General features: G+C 40.5%; 2 protein-coding genes across 3 annotated transcripts in view; one reads left to right on the plus strand and one right to left on the minus strand.

Annotated features, from left to right (window-relative positions):
- Positions 1 to 13,886, plus strand: part of LOC127972581 (IQ motif and SEC7 domain-containing protein 3-like) — a 146,697-nt gene extending 132,811 nt beyond the window's left edge. The window contains exon 12 of one of the 2 annotated variants that reach the window (XM_052576209.1): positions 8,810 to 13,886. In XM_052576209.1, the coding sequence (XP_052432169.1) occupies positions 8,810 to 9,277 (468 nt within the window). In that variant the 3' untranslated portion in view covers positions 9,278 to 13,886. The remainder of the gene's footprint in view (positions 1 to 8,809) is intronic. The other variant, XM_052576215.1, reaches the window with a different exon arrangement.
- On the minus strand, positions 610 to 22,554 carry LOC127972696 (sodium- and chloride-dependent GABA transporter 1-like). Its single transcript, XM_052576407.1, has 3 exons — positions 21,306 to 22,554; positions 21,107 to 21,202; positions 610 to 1,033 (listed from the first exon to the last, which is right to left on the minus strand). Exons 1-3 carry the CDS (start codon positions 21,402 to 21,404, stop codon positions 815 to 817), a joined length of 414 nt encoding a protein of 137 aa, XP_052432367.1. The 5' UTR covers positions 21,405 to 22,554; the 3' UTR covers positions 610 to 814.
- Between the last annotated feature and the right edge of the window lie 1,513 nt (positions 22,555 to 24,067).

The following is a 24,067-nucleotide window of genomic DNA, read 5'->3' on the forward strand; positions in this document are numbered from 1 at the left end:
GCTGGAGTGAAAACATTGAACTAAAACATACAACCTTCCACTTCCCCTAAAGTCATTCAAAATATTATTGCCGCCAAAGCCAAAGTTGACAGCGGCACCTTGAAGGTAAAACTCACCTGTGCACTGTTGCCCCCTTCTGTTAAAGAAAGAAATATAGAAGACAGGTCAAAAAAATTGCACCAAGTAAATTAAAATTCCCCTTCAGGAACTCTAGGTGAGTTGAAAATTATATGGGAATGCCCCCAGTGTGACCACGCTCTGAATCACATGTATAAACAGGCCAATGGAAGGGTGAGATGTAATAGGCGGATGACGTAATGACCAGGAAGCTATAAAAGCATGTGGAACTGGTGTCAGCTTTCTGTCATTCAGCAAGCGCTCTGTGTGTGTGTGTGTGTGTGTGTGTGTGTGTGTGTGTGTAAGTCACAATTTATGTTCTGTGATTATTTTACTGTTTACATTTACCGTTGTTTGTCAAAGTAGCACAATCAAAACATACAGATGCTGGTCATATAATTAGAATATCATCAAAAAGTTTATTTATTTCACTAATTCCATTCAAAAAGTATAACTTTAATGTATATAATATTCATTCATTACACACAGAATGATGTATTTCAAATGTTTATTTCTTTTAATTTTGATGATAAACTGACAACTAAGGAAATCCCAAATTCAGTATCTCAGTAAATTAGAATATTACTTAAGACCAATACAAAGAAAGGATTTTTAGACATCTTGGCCAACTGAAAAGTATGAACATGAAAAGTATGAGCATGTGCAGCACTCAATACTTAGTTGGGGCTCCTTTTGCCTAAATTACTGCAGTAATGCGGCGTGGCATGGAGTCGATCAGTCTATGGCACTGCTCAGGTGTTATGAGAGCCCAGGTTGATCTGATAGTGGCCTTCAGCTCTTCTGCATTGTTCGGTCTGGCATATCGCATCTTCCTCTTCACAATACCCCATACATTTTCTATGGGGTTAAGGTCAGGCGAGTTTGCTGGCCAATAAAGAACAGGGATACCATGGTCCTTAATGGAAAAAAAAGAAAGAAAGATGGTCACAAATAAAGGTACAAGATATGTGTACAAGATACATATGTGTTATTTACTTCCTTTAGGGTGCGATTTACTTAACAGGACAAATAAGTGTGAAAGTGCAATCCCATAAAAGGGTTGATGGAAGTGGAAAGTTCTGTGGTTGATCTACTGACAATGTGCACATCAATGGATACTGGTGCAGTCAATCTACCACAAGCAGCTCAAATTAGCATAGGTTCACAAACAAGCAGAGATGATAATCAGGTGTGGGTAATTTATCAATAAGACAGGCGTGAGATTAGTTAAGACATACTTGCTTTTTAGGGCATTAATATTTTAGCAAATACCATTAAATTGATAGCTATAAACCTTAGTAAAGTGCATTGCATGATTTATTTAAAACATACATTTTGCTTCTGAAAGGGAAACTCCTACAAATGCATATGCAGTAAGGTCAACCGCAAAAATAACTGTCTCCATGCCTTAGGATCAACAACCTAAGAACTAATTAGTGATTTGTCATTCTTGAATGATTTGTTCATTTTGAACGAATCTTTAATGTGACTCGGGAAGAACGAGTCGTCTCGGGGGGTGATTAGTTCAGTCGCGCATGCACAATATTCTATAGGTTCTGTTCTGCTAGTAGTAGTTTACCTCTGTCAGTCAATGCAGTCTTGAGCCGGAAAGAGAATTGATTAGTTCATCTTTCGGGTTGAGTTAAAGGAACACTCCAACGTTTTTTGAAATAGGGCTTATTCACATTATTTCCTACATTTAGATAGGTGGGCAAATGCATTTTTGTGTCAGTGCATGCATTGTTTTAGTTTGACTGGGTCAGCGTTAGCTTAGCTTAGCACAATGAATGGAATCCTTTGTTGCCAGCTAGCATGGCCTGAGTAAAAGTGATCCAAAAAAAAAAAAAAACCCCACCTAATTATTTCTTGTGGCCTGCGTATTCACAATGAGTACAAATAGCGATCCAGATTAACACTAGGCGATTTCCTAGGCAGATATTGGCTTGGGACTATATTATGGGGAAGCACAGGCAAAGCACTGCTGCTTAGGCGAAGCACTGCTACTTCGGCGCAGAGATATCACGCAACACATGAAATCCCACGACTTCCGTCAACATACCGGGGTGAATAGTAGCTGCCTGGCTATTTTCCTTACAGTACACGAATGGCGATGAACATGGCTGATTTTGAGAGAGACGAAGAGGGTGACTTCTCAGACAGTCAAGAACCAGAACCATACCTATTTGAACCAGAGTTTACAGAAGACGAGCTGCGTGCTTTGGAAATAGAATGACAGGAGGAGGAGGTTGCGATCGCTCAACAGCCTGAGGACGTGAGGATGAGAGCCAACATGAACTGGTGGTGTGAATGTGGGGGAATATGCCAATCTATGCCGACGGAAATAGAGTGTCTATGCTGTAGAGAGTGGGACATGTTTTTGCCATTAATGACCAGGCTCAACACGTCAGATCAAGATGAGCGTGCCCGAAGTTGTGTCACATCTACAGAGGATTTCACGGCGCTGATCCATTCTGCAGTACTCGATTTTTTTTCCGGTGTGACAAAGTGAACTGGAAAAAACGCCCCACGCCGAATGGACCAAATGGACAGCTGTCCACAGAGTAAGTGATTATTTTAATCATGACGCATGTATAGATCGACCCATATTATACCTGTATTCACATAGAGTTGATGTTTTCATGTGTTGCGTGATATCTCTGCGCCGAAGTAGCAGTGCTTCGCCTAAGCAGCAGTGCTTCGCCTGTGCTTCCCCATAATATAGTCCCAAGTCAATATCTGCCTAGGAAATCGCCTAGTGTTAATCTGGATCGCTATTTGTACTCGTTGTGAATACGCAGGCCACAAGAAGTAATTAGGTGGGTTTTTTTTTTTTTTTTTGATCACTTTTACTCAGGCCATGCTAGCTGGCAACAAAGGATTCCATTCATTGTGTTAAGCTAAGCTAACGCCGACCCAGTCAAACTAAAACAATGCATGCACTGACACAAAAATGCATTTGCCCACCTATCTAAATGTAGGAAATAATGTGAATAAGCCCTATTTCAAAAAACGGTGGAGTGTTCCTTTAATCACGTGACAGACCCATAAGCTAAACCAGTGCAGTCTGAGCCAGAAAGAGAATTGAACAGTTCTTCTTTTGGGTCTTCGGGTTGTTTGTTCTTTTGTCCCATGACATGACAACATTGGCTAGAGTTACTAGTTAATTTACAAACTTCCTCACAAATAGAGTCAAAGTACTTATTATTATTATTTTTTTATAATTATTATTATTATTTACTCTAAAAGTTAAGTGATGCATTTCTGGTTTCAAATTGTTGCTTTTAATTTCTTTCATGATGGTACTTTTCCATAACACTGAATGTGGTAATAAATAGTTGTTTATGCCGTAAATTTTGTCCATATGATGGCAAAATCACTTTGATAAAAAATATGTTTTTTTCTGTTTGTTTTGTTTGTTTTTGTTTTGTTTTTTTTACAGTGGATTCTAATCTTCAAAAATTATTTTGTTGTATGATTTATGTCTTTTGAGTTTACCCTTCAGATTAGACTATAGAACATCTCGATTACATACGTGACCCTCGTTCTCTAATGAAGGGAATGGAGACATTATGTCAAATGACATATGGGGTCTCATTTGGTAGGAGAAAACACCAATGAAAATTGGCTAGTGGATTTAACACACCTGAGCCACTCCCCGTGCCAACGGGTATAAATAGGGTGACAGGTGCATCCACTCATTAGGTTTTACGCCGAGGAGCCGATAACGTGTCCTGGCAACAGCGAACGGTTCAAGGTTGTGGCATGGGGACATAACATCTCCGTTCCCACCATCAGGGAACGAGGGTTACGTACATAAGCGAGATGCTCCCTATCTGTCGGTCACTACGACATATGTCGAACGACATATGGGGTCCTATAGAAAACGGCACAACCTGAACACCGTCACAACCCTATGGCGCTGCAATTGTCGGCAAGCCGTGGCTACGCTTAAAGTCGTAACCTTCCCAAAGCCCCAGCGCAAATTCACTGACCTTGGTACCGAAGGGGCCAAAGGGTGAGTATCTCGCTGCAGGAGAAGGCCATGCTGCTTTTCCGCCCACATAAATAAATAGAGGGGAATTCAACCTTCAGTGAAAGATTACTTCAAATCTTCCCTATTTGTTCTTTCAGCTTGGCAGGATAATGGGGAAGCGAGCCTAGGAACAGGACGCTACGGAGACCACATCCTACCCGTATGGAGGTGACATGTGGAGATACTGATATTGACTGACCCAGGGGGCAGTACTACATATGGAAGGGGTCTCTGAGGCAGGTCCTACCTTAGAGTAGGGATGGAATAACTGCCAGAAGAGACTGACAGAACGGGTCAAGGGAAGACACGGATTTGCTAAGAGGGAAACCTTACCGTGGAAAAATACACACATGGGATTACATGTAGGGAATCAAGCCATATGGACACCTAGCCCAGTACAGGGGCTGACTGGAGCTCTGGGCATGCTAACACCAGTACTGGGCCTGGCGACAGACTGTTCCACCAAGTCTGACTGATGAGGGTGCTGGAGGATGCTCAACCAGGGTGGGCCAACCGGGGAACTCTACTGGGAGAAGAAAGGCGCTCGCTTCCCTGTGTTAGGGGGTATGGCACAGCAAGTGTGACACCCAGCCAGCCCCTCCTGCCAATTTACCTGTTACCCAACACACGGGAAGAAGCTGGCTCTACACAAGGGTTGTAAAACCTTGCGAAGGTGATAGGTGTCGCCCAGCCTGCAGCTCGACAGATGTCTGCCAGAGAAGTGCCGTGCGCCAGCACATAGGAGTGGGCCCTCACCCCCAGGGGGCACGGCTTACCTTGGGAAGTTTACGACAAGGCGATGGCATCCACTATCCAGTGGGCCAACCTCTTCTTGGAGACAGCCTTCCCCTTCTGCTGACCTCCAAAGCAGACCAGGAGCTGCTCAGAGCTTCTGCCACGTATATGTGAAGCGCTCTTATAGGACACAGCAATGCCAAGGCTGGATCTGCCTCCTCCAGGGGCAGCACTTGCATGTTCACCACCTGGTCTCATAAGGGAGTGGTGGGAACCTTGGGCATGTATCCAGGCCGTGGTCTCAGGACAACGGGAGACTAGGCCGGCTCGAACACAAGGCACTCTTCACTTACTGAAAATGCTTGGAGGTCCCCGACCCACTGATGGAAGTGAGCGCGACCAGGAGCGCTGTCTTGAGAGACAGGAATGTAAGCTTGACTGCATCCAGCGGCTCAAAGGGACCCCTCTGAAATCCTGCCAGGACAATAGAGAGGTCCCAGGAGGGAATCAGGGGTGTCCTAGGAGGATGTAACCTTCTGGCATCCCTCAGGAACTTAACAATCAGGTCATGCCACCCCAGGTACCAGCCATCCACTGCATCATGATGGGCTGCAATGGCAGCCACATACACTTTCAGGGTGGAGGCAGATCACTTAGGTCTGCCATGTCCTGTCCAGAGGTTCCAAAGATCTGGACGTGGGTGCCAAATGGTGCCAAGCTCCTGAGAGAGGAGGTCCCTCCACACGGGGATGCACCAGGGAGGGGCTGTCACGAGGAGCATGAGTTCTGAAAACCAGGTCCAGGTGGGCCAGTAAGGCGCAATCAACAGAACCTATTCCTCATCCTCCCTGACCTTAAACAGCATCTGTGCGAGCAGGCTCACTGGGGGAAACACATACTTGCGTAGAGCCCGAGGCCAGCTGTGTGTCAGTGCATCCATGCCCAGGGGGGCCATAATGAGCCAGTAGTCGAGATAGTTGTGGATCCTGATGCCCACTTCCCAGAGTGGGGAAAGGGCACCCTCTGCGACCTTCGTGAAGACACGGGGGGACAGGGAGAGCCCGAAGGGGAGGACCTTGTACTGCCATGCCTCACCCTCGAATGCAAACCGCAGAAACGGTCTGTGGCGAGGGAGGATCGAGACATGTAAGTACACGTCTTTCAGGTCGATCGCTGCAAACCAGTCATGGGGCTAAACGCATTTGATAATGCATTTCTGCATCAGAATCTTGATTGGAAGCTTGTGCAGGGCCCAATTCAAGACTCGCAGAGTACAATCAAGTAAGGGCTTGTAAAACCCTGTCCTCACCTTCGCCAGCAGGACAGCAATCTCCTCGCACAAGACAGAGGCATTCCGGACTGCCATCAAAGTCTCGAGCATGCCATTGAACTTGGGAGGTCACCGAGCGAACTGAATCGCGTAACCGAGTCGGACCGTCCGAATGAGCCAGCGTGATGGGTTGGGTAGCGCAAGCCACACTCCCAAACTCCGTACAGGTGGCACCAAAGGGACAGTCGACATACCCGCAGTGGTGCAGCGATGGCGAGTTGTGTCGGATGGCCTAAAAGGCATCCATTCCGAGTCATCACGGCCACACTCCTCTGGTTCCCAGAGGAACTGGCCAGAGACGCGTGGAGAGGTGTTGCGTCTCTGAACCGTGACTTCTTGACCGCTGGTGAAAGGGGGCGTCGTGGGTGAGAATGAGGAGGCAGTGCGTCGTTCATCGTGGACCCGCAAGCCTTGCAACTCTGAGGAAAGGGAATTTTTTTTTTAATGAAAAAGAACAGAAGAAACAAAAACTGTGGATTTTCCACCCGGCCCTCATCCGGGGGAAGGAGTGGCGCTGTTGCCGCCAGCTCCTGAAGAGCAGTCTCCCACATCTCAGAGTTGCCTGTGTCAGGCCCGCCTAGTCGTCTTCCTAGAGGACTTCGCAGCCAGAAGTGACACGGGGGTGCCGCTCTCCTGTGCAGGGCTCAACGCGCCGGCCTCGAAGAGCTCAGCACGGGGCGGAGCTGGTGTGGAGGATGCAGGGGGGTGCCCACGGCGACGAGCAGACTGAGGCACTGCCTGCGACATAATGGTAGCAGGTCCGTGGGGCGTGGCCTGGTGGAGAAGGTCTCTCTGTCACCTTCAAATCTCCCAGAGCACTAGCCGGCAGTCCTCTGCTCGTGGCAGAGAAACCGGAATGGGTAGTGACAGAGGGGTCTTCTCCTTTCCCTTTAAGAAAGGAGAGACGCGATCGCATCGTTGCCATGGTCACACACGCAGTGCATGCATGAACCATCCACGAAAACGCGTCTTCAGCGTGCTGAATGCCCAGACACGGAAGCCAATGCTCGTGGCCATTGTCAGTGAACAAGAAACAACTGCATCCAGAAGGACGCGGACGAAACGGCATCTTTAAAAAGACAGGGAGTAGCCATTTTTCATTGGCGTTTTCTCTTAAACTCAGAGATGATTGGCCTCCCAAGTGAGACCCCATATGTCATTCGACATAACTCGTAGTGACCGACAGATAGGGAACTGTAGTGTTACTTGTTTAGGATTCAAAATGTTATTTGCTCTTAATTTATGTCATTATGTCCTTTTTGAGCAATCATCTTATACATATATTAGACCAATATGTCAAGTCTCCTAGGAAAAGCAATTATTATACCAGCAAATTTAAAATTTGAGTTCAAATTAATAAACTAGGCTATAAATACTTTGTATTATAGGCTTGGATTATTATATTATTATATAGCCTAGTGTTTATTTACTGATAGACAGTGAAAAATACAAATTAATCAAAATTGTATTTATAACAGGGTTTTATTATTTATAAAACAATAACACCACAGATCCTCAAGAAGTGAGGTGAGCTAATCATAGACTGAAGACCCATGTAACAAATGAATTCATATTTTCTGTGTCTTTTAGCATTTTAGTTTTGTTATTGTTTGTAGTGTGATCAACGTTTGCGTAAGTAGTAGATGTGTTGGGGAAGTAACACAACACATTAATAACATTTTGCTAAAATGAACAAAATGAACGAAATGACTTGAAAAATTATTTGTTAATTTTGCTGAACGAGACTCAAAAATCTGAGTCGGTAAAATGATCCAAACTTCCCATAACTAGAATTAATAATGGATCATCTATACATTATTTACCTATGGGGAAATTTTCTTTTTTCTTTCTTTCTTGTTTTTACAACTCCACACCCTCTGTTCTCAGACAAAGTGGTGCACTGTCAGTAAATCAAGAAGACTAATTCAGAGACAGGTGCTCTCACTTTAGCCATCAAGCCAAACCTCAAGAGCCAGCAGCTATCCTAAAACCAAGCTAGATAAATTCTCTTTGAACTATGAACTATGTTCATCACTCCTCAAAGTCATCAGTCCCAGATGCAGTGAAAGTACAATTGTGCCATTATTAGAGCCCAGTAGACAATTAGGAAGAGTGAGATAATTGTTTGCAAATCCAGGCAAACTCTTATTTAAGTCCCAAACCTTACTTACAGTCATGAGAAACTGATGGCATGCATTTGGATGTGTGTCGTCTGTAGTTGTCCAATTACCCCCTTCACATTGTTTAACCTCTCCCACCCTTTCTTGTCCCCCTTCTTCCCTGAAGTGTTGTTCATTCTCTATTCCCATAGTGATTTCCAAGGGAGACACAGGGGCCCTCAGTGTCCTCTTAATAACCATCACACTTTAAAGACACAAACACATGGTCCCTAAAACCCTCCACATCTGCAACCCTGATTCCAGATTCCCACCCTCTGTCCGAGTTGCAAGACAGAGCAAACGCCCTTGTGCCATGTCCACACGCAACACTTTACGCATGTCCATTGTGATGTGTGTTCACCGGAGGGCTGATGGCGGTAGAAGGAGAACAGTCTTATAACATATGATGCTATCTCTGACTGTTTTCTAAACTAGGTGTCAATTCACAACAGGCTTCAGACGTACCAGCTCAATGCAGCACCGCAGAGTCCTGAGAGCCCCGCCTTTCTCAACCACCAGAGGGAGTTCTTCCAGCAATCTCCGTTGCAATGTGCCAGCCCCTTAACCTCACACTCCTACCAGCCCGTGGCCCTGGCTGAGTTACGACCCGACACACTCATCCAGTGTCAGCAAATCGTCAAGGTCATCGTTTTGGACAAAGGCGGTCACAGACCTATGGAGGCGTTCCTTAGCCAGAGCCCCACTCATCACCAACTCATCCAGTCTGTCATCTCCACACCAGTGCGCTCACGCGATGGCGGAGTCAACCAGGGGGGGAACTATGGTTCACAACCACCCTTGCCTCCACCACCACCACCATATAACCACCCTCATCAGTATATACCCCCAGATCCCCGTCTTGCACTGCAGAGGACCCCAAGTGGCTCTCGTAGCCTCATATAGAGTTCAAACCAATAACTATAAAACACTCCAGGTGCACTTTTGACAGAATGTATCTACATATGTATATGCATAAAATAAATATAATGTAAAAAATAAAATAAAATGTTATCAATATGCACATATTTAAGGTAAGAGACATGAAGACTTTATTGACTTTGCAGATATGTGATACAACCAATAAGAAAATACAATTTACCTAATTGCTGGTTATTTTTAAATAATATGTAGTTTTATCAAATTTATATAATGGTTCTCGTCTTTCTGGACACTCTCTGAGGTTATATCATCGAGTACTTGTTCTTGATAATGTGACACCCGATTATACCGGTTTAAATTTTGCCGACACTTGCTTTTGTGCGGGAGCTGGTTTTACGTGTAAAATCACCCTCTTTGGCTTTTATTATCCTACTGATGTGTGTGTGTGTGTGTGTGTGTGTGTGTGTGTGTGTACATGTGTGTGTGCTTTTGTCTGGAAAATTATATATGTGCCAAAATGAGGACTCCCTCCTCCATGGACTTTTTGCACTGTTGAACGCTTAGGGCTAGAGCAAACATGTTTAAATCAATCAAAAAAAAAAAAAAAAAAAAAAAAAAATTAAGTTATACCATTAGCCACAAACTGTTCCATCCCCCATTCATATGGATATGTTGTATTCCTGTGAAATGTGTATTACTTCCTAATTATCACCTGTTTTTGAAAATGTCTTTTATGCCACTCCTTTTAACTGATATATGTGTTTAAATTGAGAATGTAGAAAGTATAAAGGCCCTTTCACGTGACTTGTCTACATTCACGTGTCAACATTCAAGTCAAATGCTGCAATGCACCTAGCAAAATTAGGATGATTTCAGATTTGATTTGCTTTTGATGTTTTTAAACATAACCAAAGATTATCAGACGTATCATGACCTATCATGTGAGCAGTGCCAATGCAAAAATGAAAACAAGAAATTTTGAACAACACAACATAATTTGCTATTGGTGTACACATTTTGAACTGTTTATGTACATGTGCTTTCTTTATTGTTTTAGTTCCATTAATTCCAGCAGACTTCCACAATATGGCAGCATACCAGGTTATTTAGTGTGCATTTAAACTGGATTTGGGAGGTTTGGCAATGAGAGTGGGAATTTTATCCTATTTAAAGCTCAAACATGTGTTACCTCTGGTGTTACCACTGCATATATTCCTACTAGCAACATCATAAAAAGGGTTGTGTTAAAGCCCTGACATGAGTCATGTGAAAGGACCTTTTATGCGTGGAAACGCATCGCGGCTCAATGGCGAAAAAAAAGAGCCAGTTATAGCCCGCTATAGCTATAGTTCTCATGCTCAGGAATTTCAGAAAGTACCTGAAAGAAGATGATCTTTTAATGCTTGTACTTGAACTTTATGTAGCAACTTGGAACGTATAAGGCCCTTGTGAAAAGGCCATTTGATCCCAGCAACCATCTTTGGACAATGTATGTGTTTGTCTGATATTCTGTGAAAAGATGACAGTTACATCACTTTCAACACATGACTTAGACAATGTAATATTGTCTCAGTGTTATTATACTATAGTGTTATTGCTTCATCACAGCTATATAATGCGCCCAGGAAATACCCTTCAGCACCATCAAACTAGCTCTGCCATTTGACTCCTAAAACTCTTGTTTAATACTTTTCGATAACCTTGAGTGACACTTGATACATCAACTGAGATTCAACATTGTTGGCACAAAACACTTTAACCTGAATGTTTGTCTGGTTCAATCTGATTCTCAATCTGATTTTATCAGCTGAATGGAAAAATGATCAATGGTTTATTTTTGTTTTGCTTGTATGTAGCTCTCATACATCAGCATAAAGCATCAATGAATTAGCTCTGATAAATGTTAACTACCCACCATTTCTGATAAAGGTTGTCATCAACATAAACATTTAGAGTCAACATGAAATGTAATTCACCACCTATTTTGCCTCCAAAATTAGATGTATTAAGGGTGTTGTGTTTAATAACATTTGAAGAAAAGTCAAATCATGAAACATGAATGGAATAATGGAGCCAGACATAAATTTGGGTTTGCCAGCTCTCCAAGGGATATGGAGGCTAAAGGTGAAATTCACCCTCAAGATCAAATCTGACATTGCCTAAATAGCTATTTGGCTGTTGCCCCTTACAACCGTGGTGATATTATCTGGGGAAAAGAAAGTCATTTCAGAGGCACAAAAGCCAGGAATGTGTATTTATTAGGTTTCACGTTGACTTTAAGCTGTAGTATTTATAGCATTCCCAACTGATGTGTCTGAGGTACTGTAGCTGTGTGTCCTATTTCCTCTGTTTTCTTCTATGATTGTGGGTTTGTTTCATAATTATATTGCTGCTCTTTGGAGCTCCCAATCTGATCTTCATTTCCTCTTGTAATTGTTTCTTTATTTCTATGTATGGGGCTGATTTGGGATGACGAACACCAGATCTTGAGAGAAACTCAACACATGAGTTTACTGCATAATCTGGACATCAGCAGATTGTCATCTTTTCATAATATATGCTCCAATTTATTCTCAATTAATAAATTATGCATTATTTTAGTTCATGGTAAAGGAATAGGTCATTCCAAAATGGATATTCTGTCATTATTTAATCTTTTTCATATCAAACCCTGGTGTTGTGTCAGAATAATAAATACACTTAAAATAAAATAAAACTGTGACTTTGTCACAGAATTGTCACTTCATATATTCTAATAATTGTGACTTTATTTCTGTTTTTTATCAATCCAGGCTAATTGGAAAAATGTACATGTCACAACATTTCTGGAAAATGATGGTGTGTTGCTTCCAGTATGTTAAATTTTCTCCAAAATAGATGAACATGATTGTGCTAAAATTTTATTGCATTGGTTGTTGTACATATTTCTGCAGTTTGGAAATTGAATGTCTGGTAAGTGGTGCTAAAAGTTTAATGATTTTGTTGCAGTGAAAATAACGTACCACCTACACTAAAACCTTAGTCAAAACCAAACCGATAGTATTTTAAACATGAGTTTAAAATGTCTCTCCTGAAGCAAAATTGCAGTTTGAGATCATGTGCCTTGCCTTTATTTAACATAGTATAGAAAATGCCCAAAGAACCACACATAAATAAGTCTTTATCAGTCTATAATCTGCCGTTACAATCCTATAATAATTTTGGGGAAAAGGGATAAAAGTTGTAGGGGTTTTACTGCCACTAGTGTTCATTTTAGCTGAACTGCAGTGAATTGTATAAAGAAGCACATTTTCCCAATGAGCTTGTGTTGGAGTCACTAATCAGAAAGGTTATTGTGAATATTATTCAAAATATCTCCTGCATATAAAATAATAGCAAACACAACATGACGGTGTGCAAATAATGTTGTCACAGAGATCTATTATTCTCTTTGATCAAACATTTAACATTTAATGGAGAATAGAAATAGGTGAATAGCACAACCAGCTCCAAAAATTTTAAAGTGAAAGAATCAGCACTAGATTCCTTTCTATAAAATACTGAGTGACAGGAGTTCACTTTTTGTCTTTATCTTTTTATAGCCTTGCATTTGCCCCTGAGAGAGTTGGCGTGGAGGTGATAGAAACAGGAAGCCAGATAAATTGTGCATGACCCTGGTTTGAAGAATTTTATTATGCTTCAGCGAATGTGTCCTGGCTAGCAAATGAGATGTGATCTAACCCAACAGATGAGTGTTGAATTAAAGCCCTTCACACAACCAAATGTTATGATGCTAACACTAACCTTGGTTTAGCCTACAGAAGGGCTGTTGCACTGGTGTGTTATGCTGCCTTCAAATCCTGTTAGAATGATGGTATTTATGAGATGAGTGCAAATAAACGACACCACAATATTTTAATCATTATTAGTTTGTACGCTAAACTTGTTTATGTTTTGTTTATGAAAATACTACTAATTTAGCTAGTTTTTGAGATTTATGTGAGATAAAACCATGGATACTGTGTATATTTTTACCTTTGTTTTGAAGCAGTAGTGATAAAAAGCTTTGTTCAAATGTGATGCCATGCAGAAAAATGCATCTTAAAATGACCATTTTATTCTGAACAAAATCATTTGAACACATTTTTTAGAACTAACAGTAGAATTTTAAGCCAGTGTAACATCAACGTTTATTAGTGCTAATTTTGACAAAGTTATTGTGTGTGTTAGCAAATTATATGTTTGAAAGTCAATCTGTCCCATTATCCAACTGATAGTTTTACTCTCTATATATTGTAGATTTACACATTATTAATCATGTTTTCTGTCTATTCCAGACCTACATGAGTGGTCTGGCTATTTATTTGCTGTCCTTTTCAGACTGACTTGAGTGGTTTGTGGTATAAGCACATGATAGAGACTTTTTAAACTTTAATTCAGAACTGGATCAACACAGGTCAAAGGTAACAGAGGTCATCTAACTAATAGTGTCTATTTTTATTTTCTGTCAGAACTGCTGCTGAAATGGAAGGTGGTAATAAAATATCATTGTGCAGCATATTGATTTTGGTTTTTATACTGCTGCTATGCCCTACTGAAGTGTTAGTGTTTGTAAAAGTATGCAAGAATAAAGTAAAACCATAGTTCTACTCAAGCCATTCTTACTAATTACTAACATTTTCAATCACTAATCTTTAAAGTTAAACAATGTCTAAATGACATCTATCTATATAGATCTATTAATGTGTTTATGTTGAAGCATCAGTTTTTTTTTCTTATTTTTTAATTTATTGACTTTAAACCAATTCACAAATTCTAAACATATATAATCGTCAAAATAAAAGTAATCTTTGTAGCTTTGGTAACACCTCATACAGACATTCAGAGAAGAGGTCATATTTAATTTGACACATGGTAAATGAGGCTATGATGAAACAAAGTAAAACAATAATAACAAAAATAATAAAAACAATTATTTTTAATGTCTATGAAAGTGATGAGCACTTCGATATGTCCCACCCAATATATATATATATATATATATATATATATATATATATATATATATATATATATATATATATATATATATATATATATATATATATATATATATGGTCCCACTTTATATTAGGTGGCCTTAACTACTATGTACTTACATAAAAAAAATAAGTACAATGTACTTATTGTGTTTATATTGTATTGTAAAACACTTTTGCTGCTATTGAGGTGGGATAGGGGTAAGGTTAGGGAGAGGGTTGGAGGTATGGGTAAGTTTAAGGGTGGGTTAAGGTGTAAAGTATGGGTCAACAGTGTAATTATAAATGTAATTACAGAAATTAAATACAGATGTAATTACATGTCGGTTATATATATATATATATATATATATATATATATATATATATATATATATATATATATATATATATATATATATATATATATATATATATGTTAGGTCTTTAAAGTCAATGCTAATTTATTCTTGACTGAATAATTTAGAGTTGAATGGATTGTACAGACTTGTTGTACAGACTTACTTCCCATAGCCTTGTTTAGATTCATTTCAAATTAATTTTTTCTGCTGTAACATATTGTCTATTATCTATTGTAGTGTACAGTATGACACACATTCTACATGTACATACAATTATAATATTTAAATAGTACTTACGACATTAATTTACAAGCTTGCTCAAAAACTGTCAAAATGATGCTCTTTAGCATCACATATATATATATATGTATATATATATATATATGTATATATATATATATATATATATAAGAATGACCAGTTATCCAGTGCTTTGTGAATGGCAAAATGCCTCAAACATGTGACGGAAATCTTACACCCCTTACAATACTGTCGTGTCCGGTGTGATGAGAAAAACATTAAAACCCATTCTAAATGAGGCATTTGTTGCATCTATTGGGGACATAACTACTGACTAAAATGATTTATGAGGTGGGGGCATGTTTGAATGAGACAATTTATGAGGATATGGACGAGTCTTAACTTTTTAAAAAGAATATCTCTTTGGGTTTGGGACTTTAATCTTTGCAACTTTAGGGATCTTAGCCTATCTATTAACCAACAGCTTGTAACATTCAAAAGAGAAAGGACAATATTAAATTGCATCATATGACCCCTAAAAATTATAAAAAATAAAGTAATTGCCATCCATGGACAAATTTGTTAATTTATATAGTTCAGTTTGTTCAATGTGCATGTACAGTACTCTCTCCACCTTCAATACCACAACTTAGGTGCCCTTGAACAAGGCACTGAACCCCTAACTGCTCCCCGGGCGCCACAGCATAAATGGCTGCCTACTTCTCCGGGGGTGTGTTCACAGTGTGTGTGTGTGTTCACTGCTGTGTGTGTGCACTTTGGATGGGTTAAAAGCAGTGTTAATTTTGACACAAAATTTTAATTTAGTTTTAGTCTTAGTCTTTTGACTATAATTCTTTTTAGTTTTAGTCAAGTTTTAGTCATCTGATTTGTTTTAATTTTAGTCTTATTTTAGTCGACTAAAATCGCTTGGTATTTTAGTAGACTAAAATAAGACTAAAATCAATAACAGATTTATTAGACAATTTTTTTACAGCTGGTACAGGAAACAAACTTAACCAAAATATATAAAACACAAATTCAACTTTATTTCAACACAACTGTGTCTTTATTTCGATTCAAAAGCTTTTATGCAGCAACAAACACTGTCATGATAATGTAAACAATAACTAGCTGCCAATTGACCATCAATAAAAGAAAAATAAAGTTAGGTCCAGGACCTTAAAGCTTACAGCTGAGCTGAACAAGGAGTGCATACATTTAAAGTAAATATTTAATAAGTTGGGTGGATAAAAAAAGTAACAAGATTTTATAAGGTATTCATTTGTCTAGCAATATTGTATGTTTTAAATACTACAATATTGCTAGATTAGTATGTATAATGATAGGATGTGAACATTCACGTTTCACATGACTAATATTTGTGATATTGTCAACAAGTAGAACATTATAAGATATACTAAACATTAGTATTAATCAAATGTATGTATCATAATATTACGTATTAGTATTGTGCTCTCATCTAACTTGAAGAAGGGGCTATTTTACAGTACTTTTAAGTTCGTGATATTTAATGCTACAACATCTACGCACTGCAGTCTTCCAATTTTGCTTAGCTCAATAAACAAAAGAACATCGTTGTGAAATTACATTTGAGAAAATGTCCGGGTGGCTCGTCTGTAAATGTCTTTTCAAATTGGTTGTGTTGCCACGAATGAGCGCTCCGCGTGCTTTACACTTCGTTTTGTTTTGTTCGTCGTCAAACGTGAAGTGAGCTGTGGACATTTTGTCGCTCTTTTAGACATCACCTCTTCGAATGCCGTCTTCCCGGGAGCTCATTTAAAAACTGAAAACCTTCGCTATACGTCTCAATAAGTCAGGCTCGGATTGGTTCTCTTCTCTCATGCAGTCTCGCCTGTTCCGTTTTGCCGGTTCTTTTGCTCATTCCTCGCATCTCTCCCGTCTGCTGATTTGATTTTCGTCACAGTCTATTTTCGTCTCGTCCTTTATTCGTTGACGATAATGTCAGTCAATTTAGTCATAGTTTTAGTCTCCATCAGTGCCTTCTTTTTTAGTTTTCGTTTCGTTTTCGTCCGCAAAAATATTATCGTATATATGACGAAAATATTTAGTCAACGTAATTAACACTGGTTAAAAGCAGAGCACGCATTCTGAGTATGGGTCACCATACTTGGCCGTATTTCACGTCACTTCGTCACTTCACTTCGTCACTTCACTTCGTCACTTTATTTCGTCACTTCACTTCAATAAATTGTGACAAGGACAATCATACTTGTTCATACACTGAAGACAGACACAGGTAAAGCAGCCCCTCACATTTCATTATGCAACATCAAAGAGGCATGTATGGAAATAAAATGGAAGAAAAACAGTCAGACAAACATGTGCATAGTCAGTTCCTATCCATTGTAGACTCTCCAAAAGATGGAAAAAATGGAATGGAGGAAAAGTTATTTTAGTTTATTCTGCTGGTCTTTAATTGCCAATGTACAGGAAAGATTAAAAAATCTCAGACAGAAGCTTCATCAGTACTTGCTGTCTGTGTGGATTGTTGTGTGGGATCACTGGTTTCCGAGGTTGTGAGCTCAGTGGGTTTGGTCATCAAATGCCAACGCTGAGGAAAACAAAAAACAATAATCAATGAAGGAAGTTTGTTTGCAAGTTTGTTAGGAGGAAGGAGGACAAATGGAAGGAAGTTGTTTGCAAGTTTGTTCAAAGGGAAGTTTAGAACAAATGAATAAATTTGGAACTTCAGAAATTTGTCTGGACATGCAAAAGAAAGCAAGAACCATACAAAGGCTTTTTTGGAAAGATTGAGGAAAGGAAGACAGGTACGTTTATAAGGAAATATACATTTACATACAAAATACAATACATTTGAATATTCAGACATTTGTTTGCAAGTAGGGAATTTCAGAAGGAAGTAAAGAAAGAAAAGGTGAATATGTTTGTGTAATGATGAGACAGAGAGGTTCGGATCCATGTGCAGAACTTTTAATGAGAATGGTCAGACAGGCAATGATCAGCAACGTCGTCAGGTATATAGGGATAACCAGAATCAAAAACAGAAACAAGCAGATGTCGGGGGAGAATCGAAAACAGAAACAAGCAGATGTCGGGGGCAGGCAGCAGAGAATCAGAGTCAGTATAAACAATCCAAAGGTCAGGTACAGAGAGCTCAAACACAAGGAAACCGCTCGGAAATGACAGACACAGCAAATAAATACTTCGCAGAGAGTGAGAGTGAGTGTGCTGCTTATATGTGTGTGTAAATGAGGTGCAGGTGTGGCAAGGAGATTGACTCAGGAATGATGTGCAGGTGTGGCAAGGTGATTGTGATGCAGAGACTCATGGGAAATGTAGTTAGGGTGTGGTGCAACAGATAAGAGGTGCTAGAGTCCGGGTGACATCTGGTGGTTAATGTGGAATTGTCCTGATTGGAGTGCCCTCAACAAAAGTTCATGGGCACTCCATGTAATGATCATGACAGTTTGGAAGTTCAGAAGGAAGTTCAAGCAGGAAAATAGGTAGTCAGGCAAGTTTGAAAGGAAGGAGGTTTGTCTGCAAGTATTTTCAGAAGGAAGGAGGAAAGGAAGGGAGAAAGGAAGGAAGAACATTTCAGTATTCAGAAATTTATTTGAAAGTTCATTTGGAAGGAAGATTCAAAATAATTTTATAAGGAAGTAGGAAGGAAATGGATTTTATAAGGAACAAAGTACATTTAAAATTCCGGAAGTATCTTTGGAAGTCCAGTAGAAAAGAAGGCAGGAACTATGCAAATTCAAAAAGTAGTTTTTTTGTTTTTTTTTCAGAAGAAAGGAAGCAAGGAATTAACTTTAAAAAGGAAGTACATCTGAATATTAAGAAGTATGTTTGAAAGGAAGGAAGTTTTGTAGAAAGTAGGGAAGGAAGCGTATTTTTGAGCAAGCCAAAGAATGCAGCAACAGGCTTTTCAAAGATTTGTTTGTAATACGTTTTCAGAAAGGAGGAAAGGGAGGAAGTAAGTTTATAAGAAAATACATTGGAATATTCAGAAGTTTGTTTGGAAATGCATAAGGGAAGAAAAATGTGGGACCTATTCAAGTTTAGAAAGAGTGAATACATTTGGAAATTCAGGATTTTGTTTGTCTGTTTGGAAGGAAGTTTGCAAGATCAAAAGGAAGGAGTTTCAGAAGGAAGTAGAAAGGGAGTTTATAAGGAAGTACATTTTAAAAATGTTTGCAAATTCAAAAGGATATAAGGAAATAAGCAGGGCAGGAAGGACAATATGACAAAAAGTAAAAAAAGAAAAGAAGAAGAAGAAAGAAAAGATACAAAACTTTAAAACCATTCTTGCCTGTCGGATGCTGCCTCTGGTAGAGAATGACATAAAGATGATTCATCCAGGTATTAAAATCATAGAAGAGAGGGACATTAAACAGCCAATGCCCTGACCCCAGGCTGGGTACACATACTTCCCTAGTGTCAGACAAGTAATTTCTATTGCACTGAATGTGAAAACACCCTACAAACAGGAAACAAAGAAATCAGATCAGTTTATTAAATCATCATCAGTTTATTAAAGTCTGTGTGAATCAATATTAATATGTGTAAATGAGTTTGTCACACCACAGTAAAATAATAATGTTATTAATCACCCAGCCTAGATAGATTTAGATATATTTTGGGCCAAACCTGACCTGTTGAAAAGAGATGGTCTTCATCCCTCCTGGGGTGGTGACATTCTTCTCTCTAAAAATATGGCACATAGTCTTAGAGTTTATACTTGACTAATTGGGGCCCAGGTCAGGAAGCAGACAGACTGGCTAAACCGATCATCTTCTAGCCTCCTCACATCACAGAAGTCAGATCATTCTCAGCACATAGAGGGCCCTTTTTTAATGATCTAAACGCAAAGTGTGAAGTGCACTGCGCAGGTGCACTCAGGGCATGTCCAAATCAACTTAAGCTATTTTAATGACGGAAAAACGGTTGGCGTGCCCGGGCACATGGTCTAAATGGCTTGTCCCCGCAGACCACCTTTTTGGTTGATGTACACCACGGTCGCTGTGTTGTTCGGACCAGCATGTGTTTGCCTCGTAAGTGACCTTTGAGATGGTTCAAGGCAAGGCGCACTGCTAACAACTCTAGGCAATTGATATGCCAATGCAGCTTCAGGCCCGTCCAACCCCCTAAGACTGCATGCATGTTGTACGTGGCACCCCAGCCAGTGGTAGAGGCATCCATGTAAACCACAGCATGCCAGGAGATCTGTTCTAGGGACACCCCTCCCCAGAGGAACATAAGATCTGACCACGGGGTGAGGGTTTGGCGACAGGCCTGTGTTACTTAGACCCGGTGAGTGCCACACTTCCACCTCAGGACTCGGCCATAAAGCCAGTGCTGGAGCAGTCTCATATGTAACAGGCTGAGCGGTGTAAGTTGCCCCAGGAGCCTCTGAAACCACTGTCCTGACCTTGAACGTATTCAAGCAGGCTAGCACCAACTGCACACGTTCCTCTGTGAGGCGCGCTGTCTGCTCGACTGAATCTGACTCCATAATGTCATATATCACTGATACTATTTAAACTGAACTGAACTGGATGATGACAGCACTAAATTCAGTGATAAACTGCCTTTAACAGAAAATTGACATTACTATTGTCTGCTACTACTATTGTGATTTTTCATTATTAACTTTTTTTTTCCTATTTAATACTGTAAAGTGATTTGACACAATCTGTATTGTTAAAAGCACTGTATAAATAAAGGTGACTTGACCATAGTGCTGCTTCAAGTCAAACACACCTCTTATAGTGTTTGGGGAGGGGCCATGCTCAGTGGCTCCAGTGTAGAGCCCTGCGTGGGACAGTTTTCTTAAACCCGCACCCGCATGCTCCCGCTGAATGTATGACCAGGCCCGCCCACTCCCGCAACCTATGTGTCAGCTCCCACCTGCGCCCGCAATGTTTGTGTCCACTTCCGCCCACTCCTGCGGACTTTTATCTCAGAGCTTGTGAAAAATGTACACATGGCAGCCATTTATGCTTTTATGCCCGGGGAGCAGTTGGGGGTTCGATGCCTTGCTCAAGGGCACCTAAGTCGTGGTATTGAAGGTGGAGAGAGAGCTGTTCATGCACTACCCCCAACCACAATTCCGTCCAACCCTTCGATTGGGAGTCCAACCCTCTAACCATTAGGCCACGACTTCCCATTTATTTAACATAACTGGATGAAGGCCAGATTGAACTGTTCAGTTTTTGAAACTTCACATCACATCAAATATATAGATATACCATAGAAATGGAGATTGTCTCAAAGAAGACCAGGAACAGGAGACACATTCCACTGGCCGAGTAGTAGTCAAACAATTTGAACACATAAAAGCCACCCTAAAACAAAGAACACCCCACCCACACACATTACTGTTAGAAACTCAAGAAAAAAATCGTCCTACACAATAAAACAGAATGGTCTTCAGGTGGTAATCTTTACCTGTGTGATGTTGGAGAAACCGATGACAAAGGATATAAAACACACAATGAAGATGAAGAGTTTCTTTCTCTTCCTCAGGACTGTGGGATATTCATCCATTAGAGCAGTTATGAAGCCTTCCACTGTACAGAACTGTCAGGGACAAGTGTAAAAAGTGTAAAATAAAAAGCATTAAAGTATTGGAAAACATGTCTGGACAATTGATTTAGTAAACAATTATAATTTTAGTAGTATATTAGTTAGTTATTTAGTTATTTAACAGTATCTAACAGTAGTTAGTTATTTAGGAACTAGGGTATAAATAAAAAGACCAGCATAACCCTAAACCCATTAACCTTTTTTTTTTGTACAAATGGTGTTAGAATTAGAGTAATTTTTTATGTTTATGATATGTGTGGAGGTACTGATTTTTAATACAGACTAAACATAAAACATTATTGCTCATACATGTTTAAAGTTTCCACATGTTCTTTAACATGTTAGCTAAAATTGGCTGTGTGGTCTTTTTGAAGAGTGACTAATGGTGCTCAAACGTAGCTCAGGCAGACCACGGCTTGACAGCCAGCATCAGCTGATTGTAACTGCTTCCATCGCAATTAAATAAGATATATACGTTCATCCATACAACTTTCAATCATTAAACATAATTAATCTCTAAATCTATAGAATAATAATAATAATGCAAAGCTGCTAAATGTACCACCATTAGAGGAGTATTGTGGGTTCAATACAAGCTCTATCAATAACTCTATGGTCTCTGAGGCATCATGCCAAATAAAACAAATAATAGGCTCTTTATGTAGATTGATAAAAAAAAATGTTAACAACTCAATTCACAAAGGTTTTTTTTTAGACATTAATCTTTTTCATGAGTGTATGCATGTGTAAAATATCTGACTGTCCAATCCTAGCATCATGATCATTGAGAAGAAGAGAATAGCCCAGAGTGAAGACATGGGAAGCTGTGTGACAGCTTGCGGATAGGCCAGAAATGCCAAACCAGGACCTGATATTGATCCACAAACCATAAAACACCATTAGTGTCGAGATATAACATTACCCATATTACTTTAATTATAGTGCATTTGACATTTTAAGCAATAATTTGTCATGTTTTAAAGTAATACACCTTTTTTTTATTTGCTGACTAACATACTGAAGCATATATGAAATACGTCTCGGGTTACTTGACTGTAACCCTGTTCCCTGAAAAAGCGGGAACGAGATGCTGCGCTCAATAGCGCTAATGAGAACATTTTTTGTTCGACCGGTTGTGAAGCATGTTTGTCAAACACAATAAGAATTGGCTTAAATAACCTCAGCAGGTGGCGTCACTGATAACGTGCACCTGCAGGTTATAAATAGACGTGAAACGGAAACATCCTCAGGTTACCCCTTTGTCTGAAGAGACGTCCGGACACGTCAACAGTGCGGCATTGAGGCGCAGAATCTCAAAAGCTGCTCCGACTTATGCCACTGGCTAGTGCGGTGGACGTAAGTCTAAAGAGCACGTACTGGATACAGTAAGGAACATTCGGAAGATAATTAGGGTGAGGATGCAAAAGTTCTTCTAGTGGAGAAAGTCCTAGCACTTAGAATAGTCTCTATTACTGTGGCTGGAAGGCCAGCATCTCTAGTTGGTCCCACTCAGGGGCCAGACGTGAATATTCCAGAGCTCAGGCCGGGGATGAAGTACTGTCCCCTGTGCCTAAGAGAAGATCTTTCCTGACTGGAATCGCCCATGGCGAGCCTTCGAGGAGGGATATTAGATCTGAGAACCAAACTCCGGTCGGCCAACGGGGCGCTATCAGTAAGAGGTGAGACCCCTGTCAACGGACCTTGGCCAGGACTCCCGGGAGCAGAGCAATTGGAGGAAAGGCGTAAAGACGCAGTCTGGGCCACGCATGGCCCATAGCGTCCAGACCCAGGGGAGCTGGATGAATCAGAGAGATGTAGAGGGGACATTGTGCCATCTCCTGTGAAGCATAGAGGTCCACTTCTGCTACTTGAAATCTTTCCCAGATTTGACTACTTAGGGGTGGAGTTTCCATTTCCCGTGTTTCACAGCTTGTCTGAACAGCAAGTCTGCTCCCACATTCATATGCCCAGGAATGTAAATCGCCCTGAGGGACAGGAACTTGTCCTGTGCCCAATGCAGAACCTGGTGCGCTAACTCGTCCGAGCGGCGCAACTGCAGTCCACCCTGGCGATTTATGTAAGAGACTACAGATGTGTTGTCCACCCGCACTAGGACATGTTAGCCTCTCAACTGCTGGAGAAGGTATTTCAGGGCCAGAAATACAGTCTTCATTTCGAGGCAATTGATGTGCAAATTCGAGAAGATGACCTCTCCAGATCCCTTGGGCTAGACAGCCAACTAAGGCCGCTCCCCAGCCCATGAGGGAAGCGTCTGTCATTAGCATCTTGGGATGACAACACGGACCTAGAGTGGGACCCAAAGTCAGAAACCGAAGTCTGAACCACATAGATAGGGTACGAAGCCCCTGGCACGTAACCCTTAATTGCCACTGGGGATTGGCCCTTGGATGAAATCCCCTGGCTCTGAGCCACAACTGAAACGATTTCATGTGCAGGAGGCCCAAAGGTATCACTGTGGATGCAACTGCCATGAAAATACATGTCTATAGATCTATGATTGGACGCAGCCCCCTGTCTTTCTTGGGAATCAAGAAATACAGACTGTAATAGCCTGACTGTCTGTCTGGCAGGGGAACACATTCTAAGGCCCCTTTGACCAGCAG

This window comes from Carassius gibelio, chromosome A4, assembly GCF_023724105.1.
Source record: "Carassius gibelio isolate Cgi1373 ecotype wild population from Czech Republic chromosome A4, carGib1.2-hapl.c, whole genome shotgun sequence".
NCBI classification, from domain to species: Eukaryota; Metazoa; Chordata; class Actinopteri; order Cypriniformes; family Cyprinidae; genus Carassius; species Carassius gibelio.